This window comes from Musca vetustissima, unplaced genomic scaffold (genome assembly GCF_032173495.1).
Source record: "Musca vetustissima isolate MV318-11 ecotype Yass unplaced genomic scaffold, APGP_CSIRO_Mvet_v1 utg11468, whole genome shotgun sequence".
Lineage (NCBI taxonomy): Eukaryota > Metazoa > Arthropoda > Insecta > Diptera > Muscidae > Musca > Musca vetustissima.
Genome location: NW_026878103.1, coordinates 29,341 through 47,768, shown reverse-complemented (window position 1 = coordinate 47,768; position 18,428 = coordinate 29,341). Strand labels below are relative to the sequence as shown.

At 28.0% G+C, this 18,428-nt stretch overlaps 2 protein-coding genes across 2 annotated transcripts; one reads left to right on the top strand and one right to left on the bottom strand.

Moving 5' to 3' along the window:
• Window positions 1-8,610: 8,610 nt before the first annotated feature.
• LOC133322904 (high mobility group protein D-like) lies at window positions 8,611-9,096 on the top strand. The gene is made up of 2 exons (XM_061531858.1): window positions 8,611-8,800; window positions 8,863-9,096. Exons 1-2 carry the CDS (start codon window positions 8,651-8,653, stop codon window positions 9,040-9,042), a joined length of 330 nt encoding a protein of 109 aa, XP_061387842.1. The 5' UTR covers window positions 8,611-8,650; the 3' UTR covers window positions 9,043-9,096.
• A 5,203-nt stretch (window positions 9,097-14,299) lies between these two features.
• Window positions 14,300-18,158, bottom strand: LOC133322902 (transport and Golgi organization protein 11). The gene is made up of 2 exons (XM_061531856.1): window positions 17,592-18,158; window positions 14,300-14,572 (listed from the first exon to the last, which is right to left on the bottom strand). The coding sequence occupies exons 1-2, from the start codon at window positions 18,138-18,140 to the stop codon at window positions 14,300-14,302; spliced, it is 822 nt and encodes a 273-aa protein (XP_061387840.1). The 5' UTR covers window positions 18,141-18,158.
• Between the last annotated feature and the right edge of the window lie 270 nt (window positions 18,159-18,428).

Sequence of the window (18,428 nt, the reverse complement as noted above, 5' to 3'; positions counted from 1 at the left end):
TGAATTAAAGTTTTAAGTTAAAAAATGAAACAATGCCACATTTTTTTAGAGTGGTAGTTATTTGTTACAATGAAAAAATTATATATAGTAGATAGAAGAACCCCCACCACGCCGCCAAATGTTGTGTGATGATGGTGATGATGAGACCCACTTCAACTGTATCTTAAAAAAAAAAAAATAAAACTATGCTAAAAATGTATTCTTTAAATTTAAGTGAATGAAAAAAAAATAAAATAAATATTTAAACAAATGTTAATCATTAAATTATTTTTTTTTTTGCTTTTTTGTAACATTTAAAGGAAATTGTGGGAATTTTGAAAAAAAAATAATTTTTTAAAGAAAATATATTATATTTTTTTAACAAAATATTTTATATATTTTTAACAAAATATTTTAAATATTTTTTTAAGAATATATATTTTATATTTTTTAAAAAAATATATTTCATATTCTTTAAGAAAATATATTTTATATTTTTTTAAGAATCCTCCGTACTGATTTGATGATAATATTGTCATTTGAATTTTACTGCAATTTAAGAAATTGGTTTTATGGATAAATCTCCTTAAAACAATTATATGATTCTGAACGTGATAAAATCCCAATTTCGAAAAAATTTAAGTTATTCAGTAAATACTTTTTCTCGACTGTACGAACACAATTTTCCTACAAAATGATGGTGAAAAATTCTGTGAAAATTCATTCGCATAATCATTAAAAACGACATTTGTAAATTCGACTCAGTGCATTCATATGTTGTCATTTGTCATCTTTCCTGCAAATATAGAGGGAGACAAATTAGATTATATTTTTTTAAAAATATTCAATAATTATTACCAAAAATATTCATTCTAATATCGTTGACTGCATATTTTTTTAACAATTGTCCAATCTATTAGGGAATAAACACTTTCTTTCTTTAATCCCATGTAGGGATACAAAATATCGAACAACAATTTACAATTACATATTTTGGTTATGAATATCCATCCCCCTGTGTGTGTTTCTTCCTACATTACGCGGATATAATTGCAATAAAGACATTTGGTTTTCAAAGACAAAAATGCTAATTCCTTTGCCAGCCACTAACATAGTTGCAGGAATATTTGTATTCGATCCAATATTGGTATATCTTAATTGATTGATATGTAGCTTTTCTAGCCGATTTCATCGAATATACAATCTGTTTCATCGAATTTATCAATAGTGGCTATCCAAACTATTTGTTAACAGAAATAAGGTCAGACATTCGGCAAACTCCTTTTGTTGTCTATATAACGAAAATATTATGAAAATATTACTATTACTAATTTAAAAACATTGTGTCGTCTTACCAATTTTACTTCCATTGAATATTTGAAAATAATTTTTATACGGCCGTCTGTTCTCAAAATGATTGCAACATTTGGGCACAACTGTACTGCGGAATTTACTCCCCCCATAAAAATACATGAATCTGCTTTCGGTTTCATTAGTAGTAGATGGTTTTCATTCATCACTAAATCATTTCAAAATCATTGTTGAAACTAAAAATAAACAAATATTTTTATCATCAGAATTTTCCTTGTAAGAAACATTTATTGCGCCATTTTCTAGATGCAGTCGTCCTGTTTTGCTGTACTTTCTCTGTATGGTGGTGCAGTTGATAAAAACAATATTTTGTATTTTATCCTCTGATTCTTTCATTCAGATTAATATTTAAAAATCCATATTCTAACGATGATTAAAGAAATTCAATCAAAAGCAACAGCACCCTTACAAGGAATAAATATTCCATCTTTTTTATATCCAACCAGCCAATTGTCATGTTTCTTCTTCGTGTGGCCATTATTTCATTGCATTGTATTTTAGAGTTTTCCATCTTGCATCAAAAACCCATTTAAATTAATATTAAATTATTTTAATGTCAAGGATTCTAGTGACTCCTAAACAAAATTGCGCCTTTTCCCCATTTGCTGCCGTCATGTTTTGACACATCACATCTTTGCTTTGTTGGAGTATCCATTGATCATATGTTTTGAAGAGAGAGAGAGAGAGAGGCTCTTAACATTTGTTTGTCGCTTTGTTCTTCTATGGCCATACATATTACAGTTGCCACCAAATATTTTTTGTATAGTGCCGTTAAAAAATCTGTAATTTTGTATTTTATTATTTATTTTCTATCGATTTCATCAATAAAACGTTTAAAAATGGATAAACAAATTCCAATGTAAGCAGCATTCTTACATGGAATAAATTTTGCGCCTTTTTTCTACTTTAACTGACAAATGTCATGTTGTGACACCAGAGCCGCTGCCGTCCATCTCTTGCGGTTGTCGTTGCATTGTTAATAAAATATGCATAATTTTGTATTGTGTCATGTATCCTTTTCAATGTTCATCAATAATATATTTAAAAATGCAATGTTCTAACAAAGAATGATCAATTTATATACAACATTTCTACGTTGCCGCCGTTAATCAAATGTTATGACGAATGAGAGAGGCTCAAAATGGCATTGTCATGCAAAATATCCTCTCTTGCATTTTATTTGGATTAAATGCAATGTTTTAAACGAAGAATAAACAATTTTAATCATTAATTAACAAAATTGTTTCATTTCCCACACTGTAATGACAATTGTCATGTCTTTGGCACCATTTCTAAGTTGCCGCCGTAATCAAATGTTAAGACAAATGAGAGAGGCTCAAATGGCTTTGTCATGCAAAATATCCTCTCTTTCATTTTATTTGGATTTTTGTTTTTCTGTTTGATAAAATTACATTTTGCCTCACAAAACATGATCAAAATAGATTTTTATTGTATTTTTTCCTCTTTTTACTACTCTGTGTCAATAAATTAAAAACTAAAAAACTAGTTAATTGTTCTATCTAAACAGCAACAACACACATTGCGCTTTTTTCTACTCAACTGTTGTGTCTGACACCACAGATTCCCTCTCTGCTCCTCTAGGTTATAGTTTTTTTTCCAATATACCTATTTAAATATTTGATATTTTAATGGTTTTACTTAAAATAAATAAATTTAATTTGTATAATTTTAATAACAAAAAATTGCGCCACTTTTTTCTTCTTCACTGACAATTGCATGGTACAGCAGCTTTGACGCCGTTTCTAAATACATTGCCGCCGTCGTTAATCAAATGTGATAATGACAAAAGAGAGCAAAACATTTATTTAATATTAAAATATCATGATCAAATTATATATTTGTCTGAATTTAATATTTTTTTTAAATAATATTTTTTTATAAATAATATTCTAAACATTATATAATATTTTAAACAATTTAAACTATAAATTATTGTAAGGAGCAAAATTGCGCCTTTTCTCTTCTGAATATGACTGGCTGACAATTGTCAAGTCTTGATGACGAAAGAGAGAGGCTCAAATAACGTTTAAACATCATCATCAAAAAATATATTTTTTGCATTTAATTCTTTATTATATTTTTTTACAAATAAATTGTATAATATAATTAATTATTGCAAGGAACAAAATCGCGCCTTCTTTGCATGGCTGACTGACAATTGCCAAGTCGTCTTAATGAGGAAAGAGAGAGGCTCAAATAACGTTTAATATCATGATCAAAATATATATTTTTTATTTTGCATTTAATTCTTTATTATATTTTTTTTTCCCAATATATTTTATAATATTATATACGATTATATAAAATTTGAAACAATTTAAAGCTGTACATTTTTGAAAGAAACAAAATCGCGCATTCTTTGCATGACTTTGACAGAGCCCCGTCTCTCTCTGTCTTTCTTTCTGTTGCCGTTTATTAATATGTAAAACATAATTATGTTTGTATTTTATTGTTTTTCTTGAGCAATTGTTTATATCAAAAATTAAAAATGTGTATCTTTGAAATTAAAATAACTAATAAAATTGCGCCTATTTCCTCATTTAAAAATTGGAATGGGGCCATATCTTCTCTCTGTGTGTTGTCATTGATCATCACATGGCAGAGAGAGAGAGAGAGTAGCCCCATTTATCATTTTTTGTTTATCCTTTTTATCAAAAATTACAGTAGGTGCCAAAACATGACACAGATTTTTCCCAAAATAGAGAGAGGGAGAAAATAAAATCACAGGGCGGCCAGAAGGATAATTTGTCTCTTATTTATGATTTCTCTTGTTATTATTCTGTATACATATTCAAAAGAGTTTCTATTTTTCGAAATGGCAAAATAAAATGTGTACGTTATATTTTTTCGGTTTGTATATGTGATGATAAGAGGAGGAAATGCCAACGACGTTGTTGTTTGCCTTGGAAATGCAGCAGCAGGCAGACAGGCCCTGCTACAAATTTCATCAAATATTCCCACTTGGGTTGCTGTTTCCTCTTCACACATTGTGTGTGTTTTTGATTTTTATGTAGTACAGTAGGCAACGAAGACGACGACGTTAATGTCTCTGCCAGCGCTGGTACATGAACGTTGGCAGCGAACGTTGACGTTTTATTATTAGTTGGTAATGACGACACCGAACGAACCAACGAATTTCATAGCATGCGAACTAAATTACTTGCACACATTTTGTGTGTGTGTGTGTTTTTTTATTTCTTTTGGTCTTTATCAAAAAATGCTGATGTGAAACTCGTTGAATGTGAAATAGAATGGCTGTCTTGTGTTGTTTGTTATTTCTTTCATGCTTATATTCATTGGTTTGCTTTGGTTCACACAGACAACGAACGAACGGGCTGCCTGGCTGGCTAACCTCTGAATATGTCTATCTGACTGAATGCTTGCTTTTGCTTGCCTGCCTGTACTCTGTTCTGTGTTGTGTATGCTTAACTCTACTCGCTACTCTATATACCGTGTGTATAGAGCCAAGCAAAGCGGCGTGTGTATATGGGGTTTCGTCTTCTTCACGTCAACCAAACAACCCAACCAACCAGCCATCCATTACTTTGCTTTTCGGTTTAACCACCATTGTATGTTTTTTTCGGCTCGGTTTGGTTGCTGCTGCTGTTGTATTTAGTGGCTGGCTGGCTGAATGCCTTGTCTGCCTGCCTGCTTGCTTTGCCTGGCCCCTGTATGTATATGGGCAACATGAGCAGCCAGCCAACAATATTAATACACACAGCAGTAAAATCATCATCATCCACACATTGTGTGTGTACTACAACGATACGAACAAAATCAACCAACCAGGCCAGCCAGCCAACCATCTATCTATACATCCACTCTACTGAAGTTGTTCAGTTTGCATGACTCGCACCTAAACGTTGAACAATTTACTCTACAGTACAGTTGAAGTTAAGGATCTCAAGGAAACAGTTCTACAAAAATCAACGTTTATTGCTTAGCAAAATAAAAATATTGAGTTGAGTGTGTGTCTGTAAAATAAAAAAAAAATATTTTTTAAATAATACAAGAAATTGTTAAAATACAAAGTACAAAGATTTTTGTAAATTATTGTACAAAAATAATCTAAAAAAGTGAGTGTTGTGAAATAAACTTAACATTTTTTTGGTTGGTTTGAAATTAATTACTAACTACAACAAACAAACAATAGAGAGCAATTTTTATTAATAATAATATTATTAATAAAATATCTTTCTTGGTTTTTCGTTGTTGTTGGGTACAGTTTCTTAATTAATTATTATTTTTTGTTGGTATACCTTTAAAACAAACACAAAACTATCATAAAAAATATGTTTTAAATAATTTCCGTTAAATCCCATTAATTGTGTGTGGTAGAAGAGCGAGCAAAAGCAAGCAAGCTTGACAGCTTTCAAAGAAGAAAAAAAGCGCCAAATCTGTTCTTTTGTCATGACCACTAACCAATACACAGAATTTGTTTTTTTTTTGCTATAAAATGCGATTCACTTCATTGTTGGAATTGAAAAAGCACAAATATAACATTTCTAAACATTTATTTTATTTGTTTATGGTATTTTTTTTACTGTTAAATTGATTAATTGCTTCTAAAAAATATAATTATTTTTTGGCTTGCCATTTGCTTGCTGTTGGATTTATACTTGACATTTGTTTGTTACCGTTCTTCTGTTCTCAATGAGAGAATTGTTGTCAAATACTCAAGAATGAAATAGAGCAGCATACAACAAATATTTTGTATTTTCCATGTTTTTTTATATAAAACAATAACAAGAAACATTTTTTTATTAAAAATAAATAACCAAATTGCCAAAAAATGGTGGGGTACCATTTTTTTATTATCCCATGTTATAAATTTGGTTATTTTAATAATTCAAGCCACAAACACAGAGAGAGACATACCAATTATATTTTTGGCGGCTCTTTTTCATGGGCATTTTTTCATAGTAAAATATACTTTCATTAATTGTATATTTTATTAATTGTATTAAATTTTTCTTTAATTTTTTTTGTGTGAAAAGTAATCAATTTAATAATTAATTCCTCCTTCGCTTGCTTTTTTTTTGCCAAATTGTGTAGTCTACTGTACAACGCGTAACAACAGGCAACTCTCTCTTTGTAACGACGTATACTGAAGTTCTACTTGCTCACGGCAGTGAAAACAAACACATACATTATGCATTTTAATTTGCTTTCTTGGTTACTCTACACACAATTTCCATAAAGAATTATTAAAATAAATAGTGATTTTGTTATTTATTTATTTGTATTATATTTAATAATTTATTAACTGTGCCTATTTTTTTTCTCTCTCTGATGAGTGGTGAAGAAGAAACAAATGTCATTTTGTGTAACAATGATGCCAAGTTGCCCCGTTTTTCTGCCAATTTCTTCTTGAAAAGGCATTGTTTTGATGATTTTTAAAACAATCGAACAAAATAATATTGCTATCGCATAAATGAAATCAAAAAATCTTCCCTGCGGCATAAAATTATTACATATTTTTGGTTTTCCCAAAGAAATTCTCTACTGTACTCTGATGACTTGTCTTTACTTTGCTCTAGTGTGTATACATGTTTGTCATGTAAACGCAGGCAGGCGACGGCATCTCTCCTATTTTACTCTCTTGAAAGGCAGAGATAAATTATAATAAAACCTTTTTTTTGCATTAATATTTTAATTTATTATTTCATTTGCAATTGTTCAAAAAATCCGTTTATTTTTTTTTAAGTTAAATATATTTTTCCTTTGCACTAAACAATAATTCCTTGGACTCTTCTTCTTCCCACATATGTATTTGTCATGCCAAGAGAACGAACTCCTCGCCACTCTCTTTACACAACGATAAATTGATTTGAAAATTATCTTATTAATTTATTTTTCAAAATTTTTCTTTTTTGTGTTAATATATATATATTGAACTAGTAATATTTATTTAAGTTATTGGCTTGGCTTACTGTGAACTCTTCTTCTTCCCACATGATAGTTGTTTGGTATGCAGAGAGAACTAATATGATAAAAATGGGCATCATTCTTTTGCCATGTTGCGTGTTTGTTATTTTATTAGTTTATCAAAATTTATTTCTTTGTGTTAAAATATGTATTAAACAAATAATATTTGTTTAATTTATTGGAATTATATTGTTCGCCAAGCTTAGTTTGCTGTGAACTCTTCTTCTTCCCACATTATAGTTGTTTGGTATGCAGAGAGAACTAATATGCTAAAAACAGGCATCAATGTTTTGCGATGTTGTGTGTGTAATACAAGCGTATAAAAGAGTTTTTTTATAGAAATTACCACAATTGTTGTTGTAATTTTTAAACAAAACACTTCTCCACTTTAATTTTTGTTTTTTTCTGTCACACAATTTAACATATTTTCCTTATACAGAACATTGTTCTTCTTCTTCTCATTGTGCAAATTGACAAACTGCGGGCATCATTTTTTTTGCCGTTGTGTGTGTTTTACAAGCGTGTACAAATGTATTTTTATATAATTTACCACAAATGTTGTAATTTATAAATTAACAATTTTTCCACTTTAATTTTTGTATTTTTATAACATACATTTTTTACTTCTTATACAAAACAAACAGTTCTTCTTCTCATTATGCAAATTGACAGACGGCGGAATTACTCTCTTGTAAACTTGAGTACTTCAATTCACTGTTCTTTTTATTTAAACTTTAATTATTTTTAATTAAAGTGTTATTATTTTATTAAAATTTAAAGAAACTTTGTTGTAATTTATAAACAATACATAATTTAACATTACTTTTATAGTAAAATGTTTACTTTTGTGCAGAACATACAATTTACTGTTCTTCTTCTTCTCACTTAGTAATTGGTCATGTATTTTGCAAGGTTTGCTCTTTTTTTATTAATAGTTTAATTCTTTTTAATAAAAGCGGAATTATTGCATTGAAATTCAAAAAGAAACTGTTGTAATTTATAAACAATACACATTTTAATATTACTTTTATAGTAAAATGTTTACTGTTTTACAGAACACACAATTTACTGTTCTTCTTCTTCTCACCTAGTAATTGGTCATGCATTTTGCAATGTTAGCTCCAATTTGCATAGCTGTTCACATCAAGTCTTCTTCATAGGCAAAACAGCTGTTTCCGTTTTAAAGCCCTACATTTTGCAGTAACCATTTTATTTTAGATTTAATTTGAATTTGAAAATATAATACTAATTTGTATATCTTCTTCTTCTTTGTTTTTTTTTACAGACAAACAACAAAAACTTGCATTCTTAGATTTTTTGTGTAGTAACAACAACCACCACCATTACTAACATGACTGATAAACCAAAACGTCCCCTATCCGCCTATTTCTTGTGGTTGAACTCAGCCCGTGAACAGATCAAACGTGAAAATCCCGGCATTAAAGTAACAGAAATTGCCAAAAAGGGTGGCGAAATCTGGCGTTCAATGAAAGACAAATCTGTAAGTATTAAATATTTGATTTTTTTTTTAACTTTGCTAATTATTATTTTTTTGTTTATTAGGAATGGGAAGCCAAAGCCGTTAAGGCCAAAGAAGAATATGAAGTTGCAATGCGTGAATTTGAGGCAAATGGTGGCTCAACAGCGGCGAATGGTGCTGGCAAAAAACGCGGCAAGGCCTCCAAGGCTCCAGCGAAACGAAGCAAGAAGGCTGAATCTGAGGAAGAGGATGAAAGCGATTAAATTTTGTAAATTTAACTTTTTCGATTAAGTAAAATACCCACACACATATATACACCATACAAACACACAAAAAACAACAACAACAACCGAAGCAGCAGCAGCCGTAACACCAGTAACAAAGTCAAAGTAAACTTGTATTTACATTTAAGACTCTCATAAAAAACAAAACTCAAACCACCAACAACAAGAACAGCAGCAGCATAATTTTATTTGTATTTTTTTAAATAATATGTAATGAAAGAAAAAAATTATCTAAGAGTTTTTGTTGTTGTTAATTGTAAAAAAATGACAAATTTCCTTCTTTTTTTTTTACTTTAAAGAAAAAAATTCAAATTGGCTCAAGAAAAAAAAAACGTATTGTCCTTAACAACAACAACAAACAATTGTAGAAAGCATAATAACTAAAAAAAACATACAAAATCTCTAATTTTTTTATTATGATTAATTTTAAGAAATATACTCTTAGAATACCCTATAAACCAGCCAGCAAAACAAAAAAAAGAATAATTTTTGAAATGTTTTTTTAAAATGTAGATTATTGGCACACCACACATTAATGTGTTTTGAAAAGCCAACATTTTGCTGGATCTAAGAAATTAATTTTAATTTTTAAAAGAAAATAAGAAAACAAAAAATATATACCCCCCAAAAAATCTGAAATAATTTTTTAACTTTATTTTTTTTTTTTCATTTTCGTCGTTCATTTTTATGGAAAATAGCATTTTGTTTTTTCATTGATTCAAAACAAAAATAAAAATGGGAATATAAAAAAAGGGAAAGAGTAGACGCGCAAGTTACAAAAGAAACACAAACACAAGACTGCTGCTTTGTTTTTTTAAATAAAATTTATTAAAAGAAAATAACGTTTTTTTTGTATAGGAAATAAAAAAAGAAAAACTAAAATAAATACAAAAAGAAAAAAACAAAGAAAGTTGTAAAACTCTTGTTAAAATAAAAAAAAAAAACAAACCTGTGCATTTATTTAAAAATATTAAAAAAAATGAATAACAACACACAGACGACACAAATGTAATTATTTCCAACAATAATGAAAAAATACTCGACAAATTTTGTATAATTTTTTTTAATATTTAAACTTTATTTCTATTATTCCCTAACGAAAAATTCAAAATGTTTTCATTTCCATCATCATCACCTCCCCCCCTCACTCAAACGGCGGGGAAAGGTAGCAAAAATTTTGCCAGCTTGTAACAATTTGAAAAAGAAAGCGTTTTTTTTTATATGGTTTGTTTTTGGTTTTCTCAATCCATTTTTTTACCACTTGACAACATTTTTTTTCGTTCTTTCTACGAAAGTTTGTAATTGCATTTCATTTTAATTTTTTTTTTTTCAAACTAAAACCATAAACAAAACCCCAAAACAACAGTAAACACGTATACATACACACATAAAATTGACAAAAATTTCATTTAGTCATTTAAAATGTAATGTATTTAATATTAATGAAAATAAAAAAATTAATTAATAAACTCTACTTAAAAGAAAAAGGAAAGAAAAACAAGAAAATTTATAAATTAAATAAAAATAAAAAAAGATTTGAAAAAAAAATAAATTGATGGTTTTTTATGGGGGGAAGTTTAAAAGTTATAGTAAATTTTTTACAAGATAAAAAAATGAATTTTTTTTATTATGAAAAAAAATTGGGAAATTTAAACAAAATTTTCAAAAATTTCCGACCAATTTTAGAAATTTAAAAAAATTAAGTTAACAATTTTCCAAAAATTTTAGTCTTGTTTGGATGTATTATCCACAAAAACTCAGTTTTGGTTCAAAATTTTGGTAAGAAAAATCCCACCAATTTCAGAATGTTTGAAATTTAAGTCGCATTTTTCTAAAAATTATATTCCAATTTGAATCAGAGGGATATAGAGTGTATATTAATGGTTGTTGTATTTAAAAAAAAAATGAATATTAGTTAAATTGTTGTTATAAAATTTCCGACCAATTTTAGAAATTTAAAAAAATTAAGTGAAAAATTTTCCAAAAATTTTAGTCTTATTTGGATTGGAAAATATAGTATAATTATACAAAAAATTTAGTTTTGGTTCAAAATTTTCGTAAAACAAATTCCGACCAATTTCAGAATTTTTGAAATTTAAACAACATGTTTCGAAAAATTAGTAGTAGTAAAAAAGTATAGTAAAGTAAATATTGGTTTAGATTTTGGTAAACATTTTCGACTAACTTTACGCATTTTGAAATTTAACCCAACTTATTTGCAAAAATGTTAAAAAGTTAAAATTTTGGTAAATTTTAAAATTTACTTAAAAGGATGTGCTAATAGTATCCAAAACAAAAAAAAGAAACAAATTCTTTTAAAAAAATTTAAAAAATTTCCGACTAATTTCCAAATAAATTCAAATTTAAGTTCAATTTTTTGTTTTTTTTTTTACTGTAATTTATTGTAGAGTATATATAGTATCCAAAATTTCAACATTGGTATAGATTTTGTTATGCAAATTTTCGACCAATTTTAGATATTTAAAAATTTGTACCAATTATTAATTTTAATTAAAATTGCATCGTAGGTGCAAAAGTAACACAAACTTTTCAGTATTGCTTAAACATTTTTAGTATAAAATTTCCGACCAATTTCATATGATTTCCCCCATTTTTGATAAATTTGTTTTGAATCATTTTAATGGTGGTTCTATTTTGTGGATGTTTTTTACAACATCTTTTACAATTCTTTCCGAACCAAATTTAAACTGCTTTTTTGCAAAAAAAAAAGTTGGCTTAAATTTCAACATTTTTAAATTGGTCGACATTTTATACCAAAATCTGCTAAATTCATTACTATACTCGATTTAAATAATACTAAATTTTTTGAAAACATTTTCACTTCATTTTTTTTAAATTTCTAAAATTGGTCGAAAATTGTATACCAAAATCTATAGCAATTTTGAATTATTTTTGATACTACATCCATTACTATACTCCCTGATCAAAAGTAGACTAAGATTTTGGCAAAAAATTTGTCTTAGATTTACAAATTTCTAAAATTGGTCGAAAATTTTATGCTAAAATTTTAACTAATATACATTTTTTTAATACTACATCCTTTAATATACATACGTTCTCTTTCTCTCTCTCTCTCTCTTATCCAAATTAGTATATAAATTTGTAGAAAAATGTGGCTTAATTTCAAAAAAACTCTGCAATTGGTCGAAATTTTTTATACCAAAATTTTAATCAAAACGGATTTTTTTTGTATACTACATCCGTTTCTATACTCTCCGATTTAAATAAGACTAACATTTTTGGAAAAATTTTCACTTAATTTTTTTTTTAAATTTCTAAAATTGGTCGAAAAATTTAAATCAAAATCTATAGCAATATTGAATTATTTTTGATACTACATCCATTACTATACTCTCTGATCAAAAGTAGACTAAGATTTTGACAAAAATGTTCACTTCAAATTCCAAATTTCTTAAATTGTTCGGAAATTTTATGCTAAAATTTTAACGAATATTCATTTTTTCCAATAATACATTCATTAATATACGTTCTCTTTCTCTCTCTCTCGGATCCAAATTGGTAAATAAATTTGTAGAAAAATGTGACTTAAATTTCCAAATTTGTGAAATTGGTCGGAATTTTTATACCAAAAGAAGTCTGGAATTTTTGGAAATTTTTCCACTTAATTTTTTAAATAAATAAAATTGTTCAGCAATATTTTTCAAAAAATTGGTCGGAATTTTTTCTACCAAAATTTAAATCAAAATAAGAGTAAATTTTTTGGAAATTTTTCAATTTAATTTTTTAAATACCTAAATTTGGTCGAAAATTTTTTTCCAGCCAAAAAAAAAAATCCGACCAATTTCCCTTGGTTTCCCCCCATCAAAAAAATTTTTAAATACCTAATATTGGTCGAAAATTTTATTCCAGCAAAAAAAAAAAACCGACCAATTTCCCTTGGTTTCCCCCCATCAAAAAATAAAAACATATTTTTTTGTTGTATTTTTTTTAATTATTTTAATGGTGGTTCTATTTTGTGGATGTTTTCTTTTTGTTCCATTTTCTGTTTGGGTTTGTTGTTGTTGTTTTTGGACAAAATAATTATTTTGTTAATTACTTTTTGTTTTTTTTTTTAATTAATTTACAAAGGTTCCTTAGTAAAGTATAGAATAATAATAAGAAATTTCATAATTTGTTGTGGTTTTCATTTTGTTTTTAAACTAAACACTATTAAAATCTGTTTTGGTGTAAATAAAATTAATAATTATTGATTTAAAAAATATATATTTTTTACAAAATTCAAATTAGATTCATGGTAAATGTTTGCTGGATGGCAGGCAGAATGAAAAGCAAACTAATTAAAAATAATTAAAAAATTATAGGGGCCGACAAAAAAATTAAATAAATTATTTAAGAATTGAAAAAAAATAATAATAATAAATTATAATTCGATATAGAACGAGGAAGGATTATTTTATTTTTTGTGAGGGGATGGCTATAAAAAAATTTTACATTTTTCTTAAGGGCCTTTTTTTCCTAAGAACAAAAAATATTGAATTTTTTTCTTTATGACTTGCAAACTAATACTAAAACATTTTATTTATTTTTTTTAACAGAATATTTTTTAAAACAATTTTTTTTACAAAAATGTTCCAATTTTTTTTTTTTTTAATTTGGTTTTCCAAAAAAAATTATCCTTGTCTGTCTCACTCATTAATAAATAAATGAAAAAAATGCAAACAATTAAAAATTATTATTTTTGTTTTGGTTTTTTTAATTATAATAATAATCATATAACAACATGCACACACTTTTTTCTCTGAGTGTATTTTAAATTGTAATAATAATAAATGTGATTCTTCTTTCTATATATAGTATGTATGTATGAACGACCACAATGCAATTGATGTATGTATTTCTGTAATTTTTTGTTTTCCAATCATTCAGCCAAAGAGTGGGGTGCAACTAGATATTGGTATAAGTTTGGTTGTTTGTTGTTTTTGTTGTTATAAGTTATATAGTATAAGAGATTGTTAAATAAAGTCTCACAGGCACCGGCACCTTTTTGCATATTGACTAAACTGACCACATATATATATACTACACATCCTCATTGCCATTGTTGAAAATTTCCGTTCCGTTCTTTTTTCCGACAAAAAAAGGTGGCCTGGACCAGAGCACCTCTTTCATTATTTTTTTTCTCTTAACCTTAAATGTTCTCTTCTTTTTTTCAAATTTTGTATTTTCATGTTTCGTATTTTTTTATTTAAAACTCTTAATTACGATTTATCCACATAATAGCCTTAAGTACAAAATAGGCCAGCCCCAGGCAATAGACAATCTTCTCCCGTTGTAAACGTTGTTCGTTGCTTATTTCTATGTTCAATACGCGGCGATTTAATTTGGCCAATTGACGTCTCAAATACAGAATCTCCTCGTGGGGTGTTAAATCGCCAATTGGGGTGCCATCACGATGGCTAATCATGGAAGTATCATTGGGATTGTAGAGGGCCGTTTGTGAACGTTTGCTGGCGCCACCTGTTGTCAGCTGTAAGAAAGAGAGAGAAAAACAAAATGATAATAGTTTTTAAAGAGAGAGAGAGAGAGAAATGGATTTTTGGAATACCGTTAAATGTTTGGGCACCATTTTCTTTTTAATTAAACTATTAATAACAAAATATATATGCACTTCTTGTAAAAATTGAGCAGAGCAACAAATATTGTGGGGCAAATGAAAAAATTACAAAATAAAAAAAATGTGGCAAAAAATCTGGCAAACTATCAAAAAATTGATATGAAAAAAAAAATTAAGGGGCAAAAAAAAAAAAATGAAATTAAAAGCAAAACAAAAATTATGGCAACTAAATTCTAAATACAAAAGTACTTTAATAGTACGTTTACATTTAACCGGATTTCGTTAACCCAGTGGGTTTCAAATGTCAATTCCTTCGCATATATGTCAAATAAATCCTCATAAAATAGGTTAACCCGGTAAAAAGTTCTAATGTATATACCGTTTAAAAATGTGTAAAAAAATTAATATTTTGGTATACTAATTTCCGACCAATTTGGAAAATGTTGAAATTTAAGCGAACAATGTTTCGGAAACTTTTGTTTAAATTGGATCACACAAAAAAATACATCTATAATGGTTTAAATTTTGGTACACAATTTTCGACCAATTTTAGAAAATCTGAAAAGTAAATCAAAATTTTTGCGAAAAAATAGTCTAATTTGGATCAGAGAGTATAGTTAAGGTTGTAGTATCAAAAATAATTCATTCATTTGGTTTAGATTTTGTTATAAAATTTCCGACCAATTTTACAAATTTTAAAAAGTACATAAAAAAATTTCCCAAAAATTGTAGTCTAATTTGGATCGGAGTGTACAAAAAACTCAGTTTTGGATTAAATGTTGGTAAAAAAATCCGACCAATTTTTGAATTTTGAAATTTATGTCACATTTCTCTAAAAATGTTATTCCAGTTTGAATAAAACATTAATATAAATGGATTTTGTGGCGAGTTTAATCACTATTGTTTTTTTAGGTTAAAATTTTCGATCAATTTTAAAAAATTTAATATTGAAATGAAAAATTTCAAAAAAAAAATGTTAATCTAAATTGGATCTCTATGTATATTAAAAGATATTTTTAAAAACAATGAATATTAATTTAATTTTTGGTATAAAATTTCCGACCAAATTTAGAAAATTTAAAAACTAAGTGACAAATTTACCAAAAATTGTAGTCTAATTTGGATCGGAGGGTATAGAGTAATGAATGTACTATACGAAATACTCAGTTTTGATTTAAATTTTGGTAAAAAAAAATCCGATCAATTTCAGAATTTTTGAAATTTAAGTCCCAATTTTATTTATTAATTTTATTTCAATATGGATCAGAGCGGGGGAGCGTATATTAAAGAATGTTGTATAAAAAAATGAATATTAGTTAAAATTTTGCTATAAAATTTTCGACCAATTTTAGAAATTTAAAAAAAATTAAGTGAAAAACTTTCCAAAAATTGTATCAAAAAGTATGTAGTATGAAAAATAATTCAATATTGCTTCAGAGTTTGGTATAAAATTTCCGACCAATTTTAGAAAATTGTTAATTTAAGTCAAAATTTCTGCCAAATTTTAATCTACTTTTGATCAGAGAGTATAGTAATGGATGTAGTATCAAAAAATAATTCAATATTGCTATAGATTTTGGAATAACATTTTCGACCAATTGTAAAAATTTAAAAAAATTAAGTGAACATGTTTCCAAAAATTTTAGTCTTATTCAAATCGTTGAGTATAGTAACGGATGTAGTATCCAAAAAACTCGGTTTTAATTAAAATTTTGGTATACAAATTCCGACCAATTTAAAAATTTTGGTAATTTAAGGCAACATTTTTAACAATTTTATTTCAATTTGAATCAGAGGTAGAGGTATTGAAGAATATTGTATTAAAAAATTAATATTAGTAAAAATTTTTGGTATTAAATTTCCGAACAATTTTAGAAATTTAAAAATTAAATTAAAAATTTTCCAAAAATTTTAGTATTTTTTGGATCGGCGAGTAAGTAATGGATGAAGTGTACAAAAAAACAATTTGGGCCTTAATTTTGTTATACAAATTCCGACCAATTTGAAAAATTAAGTCTCATTTTTTTGTTGCGAAACTTTTGGATGGGGTCTTTTAACCATAAATGGCCCTTTGAAGGGGTCTTAAAAGAACAGAAGTCCCTGTTAGAAGGGTCTAAATATTATAGTCGCCCCTTTACAGGCTCGTCTCACCCTCTAGGGCCTTGATAGGCCCGAGAGGTTTTTTTTTGAAAGTCTACTAAGTGTACAAGACCTCTTAGAGGGATATTGTTAATTAAAAAGTAATTTTAAAGACTCTTCTATATTTAAAAAGACCCTTCGAAGGGTGTAAAAATACAGAAGACCTCTTAAAAAGAACGTTTAATGGGTATTCCGACTATTTAAAACACATTAAAGGGGCCTTCTATTTATTGCAGGACCTTTAAGGCCCCCTTATATAAAAGAGCCTTTTGAGAGCGTTTATGTAACAACATAAGATCCTTTAGGAGGAGGAGATATAGCAAACGCTTTGGAGTTGTCTTCTAGATATATAAGGCACCATGGAATGTTTTCAAAAACGGTTCTTCTATGTATGGAGGACTCTTGAGAGGTTTCTTATAATTCTATCAAGATTTTGGTATTCTATCCGATAAAGACCTTAGAGATTCCATATTTTCTGCAGGAAGGTTTTTTCCATAAAATATTGGCAATGTCCCACACCCAAGCTTTACAAGCAACTATAAATTGTATGCGAGGAACTTCTAATTCCTAATCAGCTACTACCCAAAATCAATGCTCTTATCTAAAACACTAATAAAAAACATTAGTTAACAACTAAAAACAAGAAACAGTGTTTTTTTGCTTATCAATTTCTTTTTTTTAATACTTGGCGATTAGTGGCATTATTTGGGTCACATGTAATGCCCAATTCAGGAAGTATGAAATCAGTAAGCCAAAAAATTCCAATAAAATAAAAAAAATAAAATAAACTTACCTGTGAATCGGATTCCACAGAATTCGAATCATTCGGATGAAAACCCACAACAGCATGTGATATACCATTTGCCCTCACATACGGCGGTGGACGTTCAACGTCGTCATCAAAATCATCACCATCCACATCCAGGTCATCACCGTTTAGCAATTTTTTGGGTGAACTTTCCTCAGAGGCCGATGGAAAATGATGTTCATTAAGGGTTATAGTGCGTGGTGGCGTTTGGACACGTACAAAATCTGATGTCGTTTTGGGTAGTATTTCATTTTCCAACTGGATTTCACGCGGTGCTGATCTTGTTTCCAAATGTTGATTATGACCCAAAACAACAATACGATCGGGGACATTCATATCGATTTTATCATGATAATTCCATGAGTTGATCATACCATTTTGATTGGATAATAAACGATCCTCGTCAGAATATTCACCGGTGGCCTTAATACGTTTGGGTACACGCATTTTATCGGTTATTTCATGGGCATATTCACTGTAGATGTCATCGTCCAGGCCATTGAACATGCGAGTAGGTGATTGGGGTGTTACCATTGCTGTTGTTGTTTTGTTATTGTTCTTTTGTTATTTCGAGCTGGGTTTTTTCTATGGGTGTTTGTGTGTGTGTCTGTGCAATTCTTTGGTTATAAAACAATTTCAGTGTGCGGCCCTGCTGCTGCCTGTCGTTTTTTGTTTGGCTTTGTTCTATGTCTCCTTCCTTCTTCTTGTTATTTGTTTCTTCTAAACAGGACGGATGGTCATGATGATGATTTTGATTTAATAAATACCAATACACACATTATTATACGCACAATATATGTATGTAGGATGATGATTGTTTGT

Excerpts from the sequence above, each read along its gene's own strand:
- LOC133322902 (XM_061531856.1), bottom strand. The coding sequence starts at position 18,140 with ATGGTAACACCCCAATCACCTACTCGCATGTTCAATGGCCTGGACGAT. Across the intron at positions 14,573-17,591 it reads CTGTGGAATCCGATTCACAG|CTGACAACAGGTGGCGCCAG; the intron begins GTAAGTTTATTT and ends TCTTTCTTACAG.
- LOC133322904 (XM_061531858.1), top strand. The coding sequence starts at position 8,651 with ATGACTGATAAACCAAAACGTCCCCTATCCGCCTATTTCTTGTGGTTG. Across the intron at positions 8,801-8,862 it reads GTTCAATGAAAGACAAATCT|GAATGGGAAGCCAAAGCCGT; the intron begins GTAAGTATTAAA and ends TTTGTTTATTAG.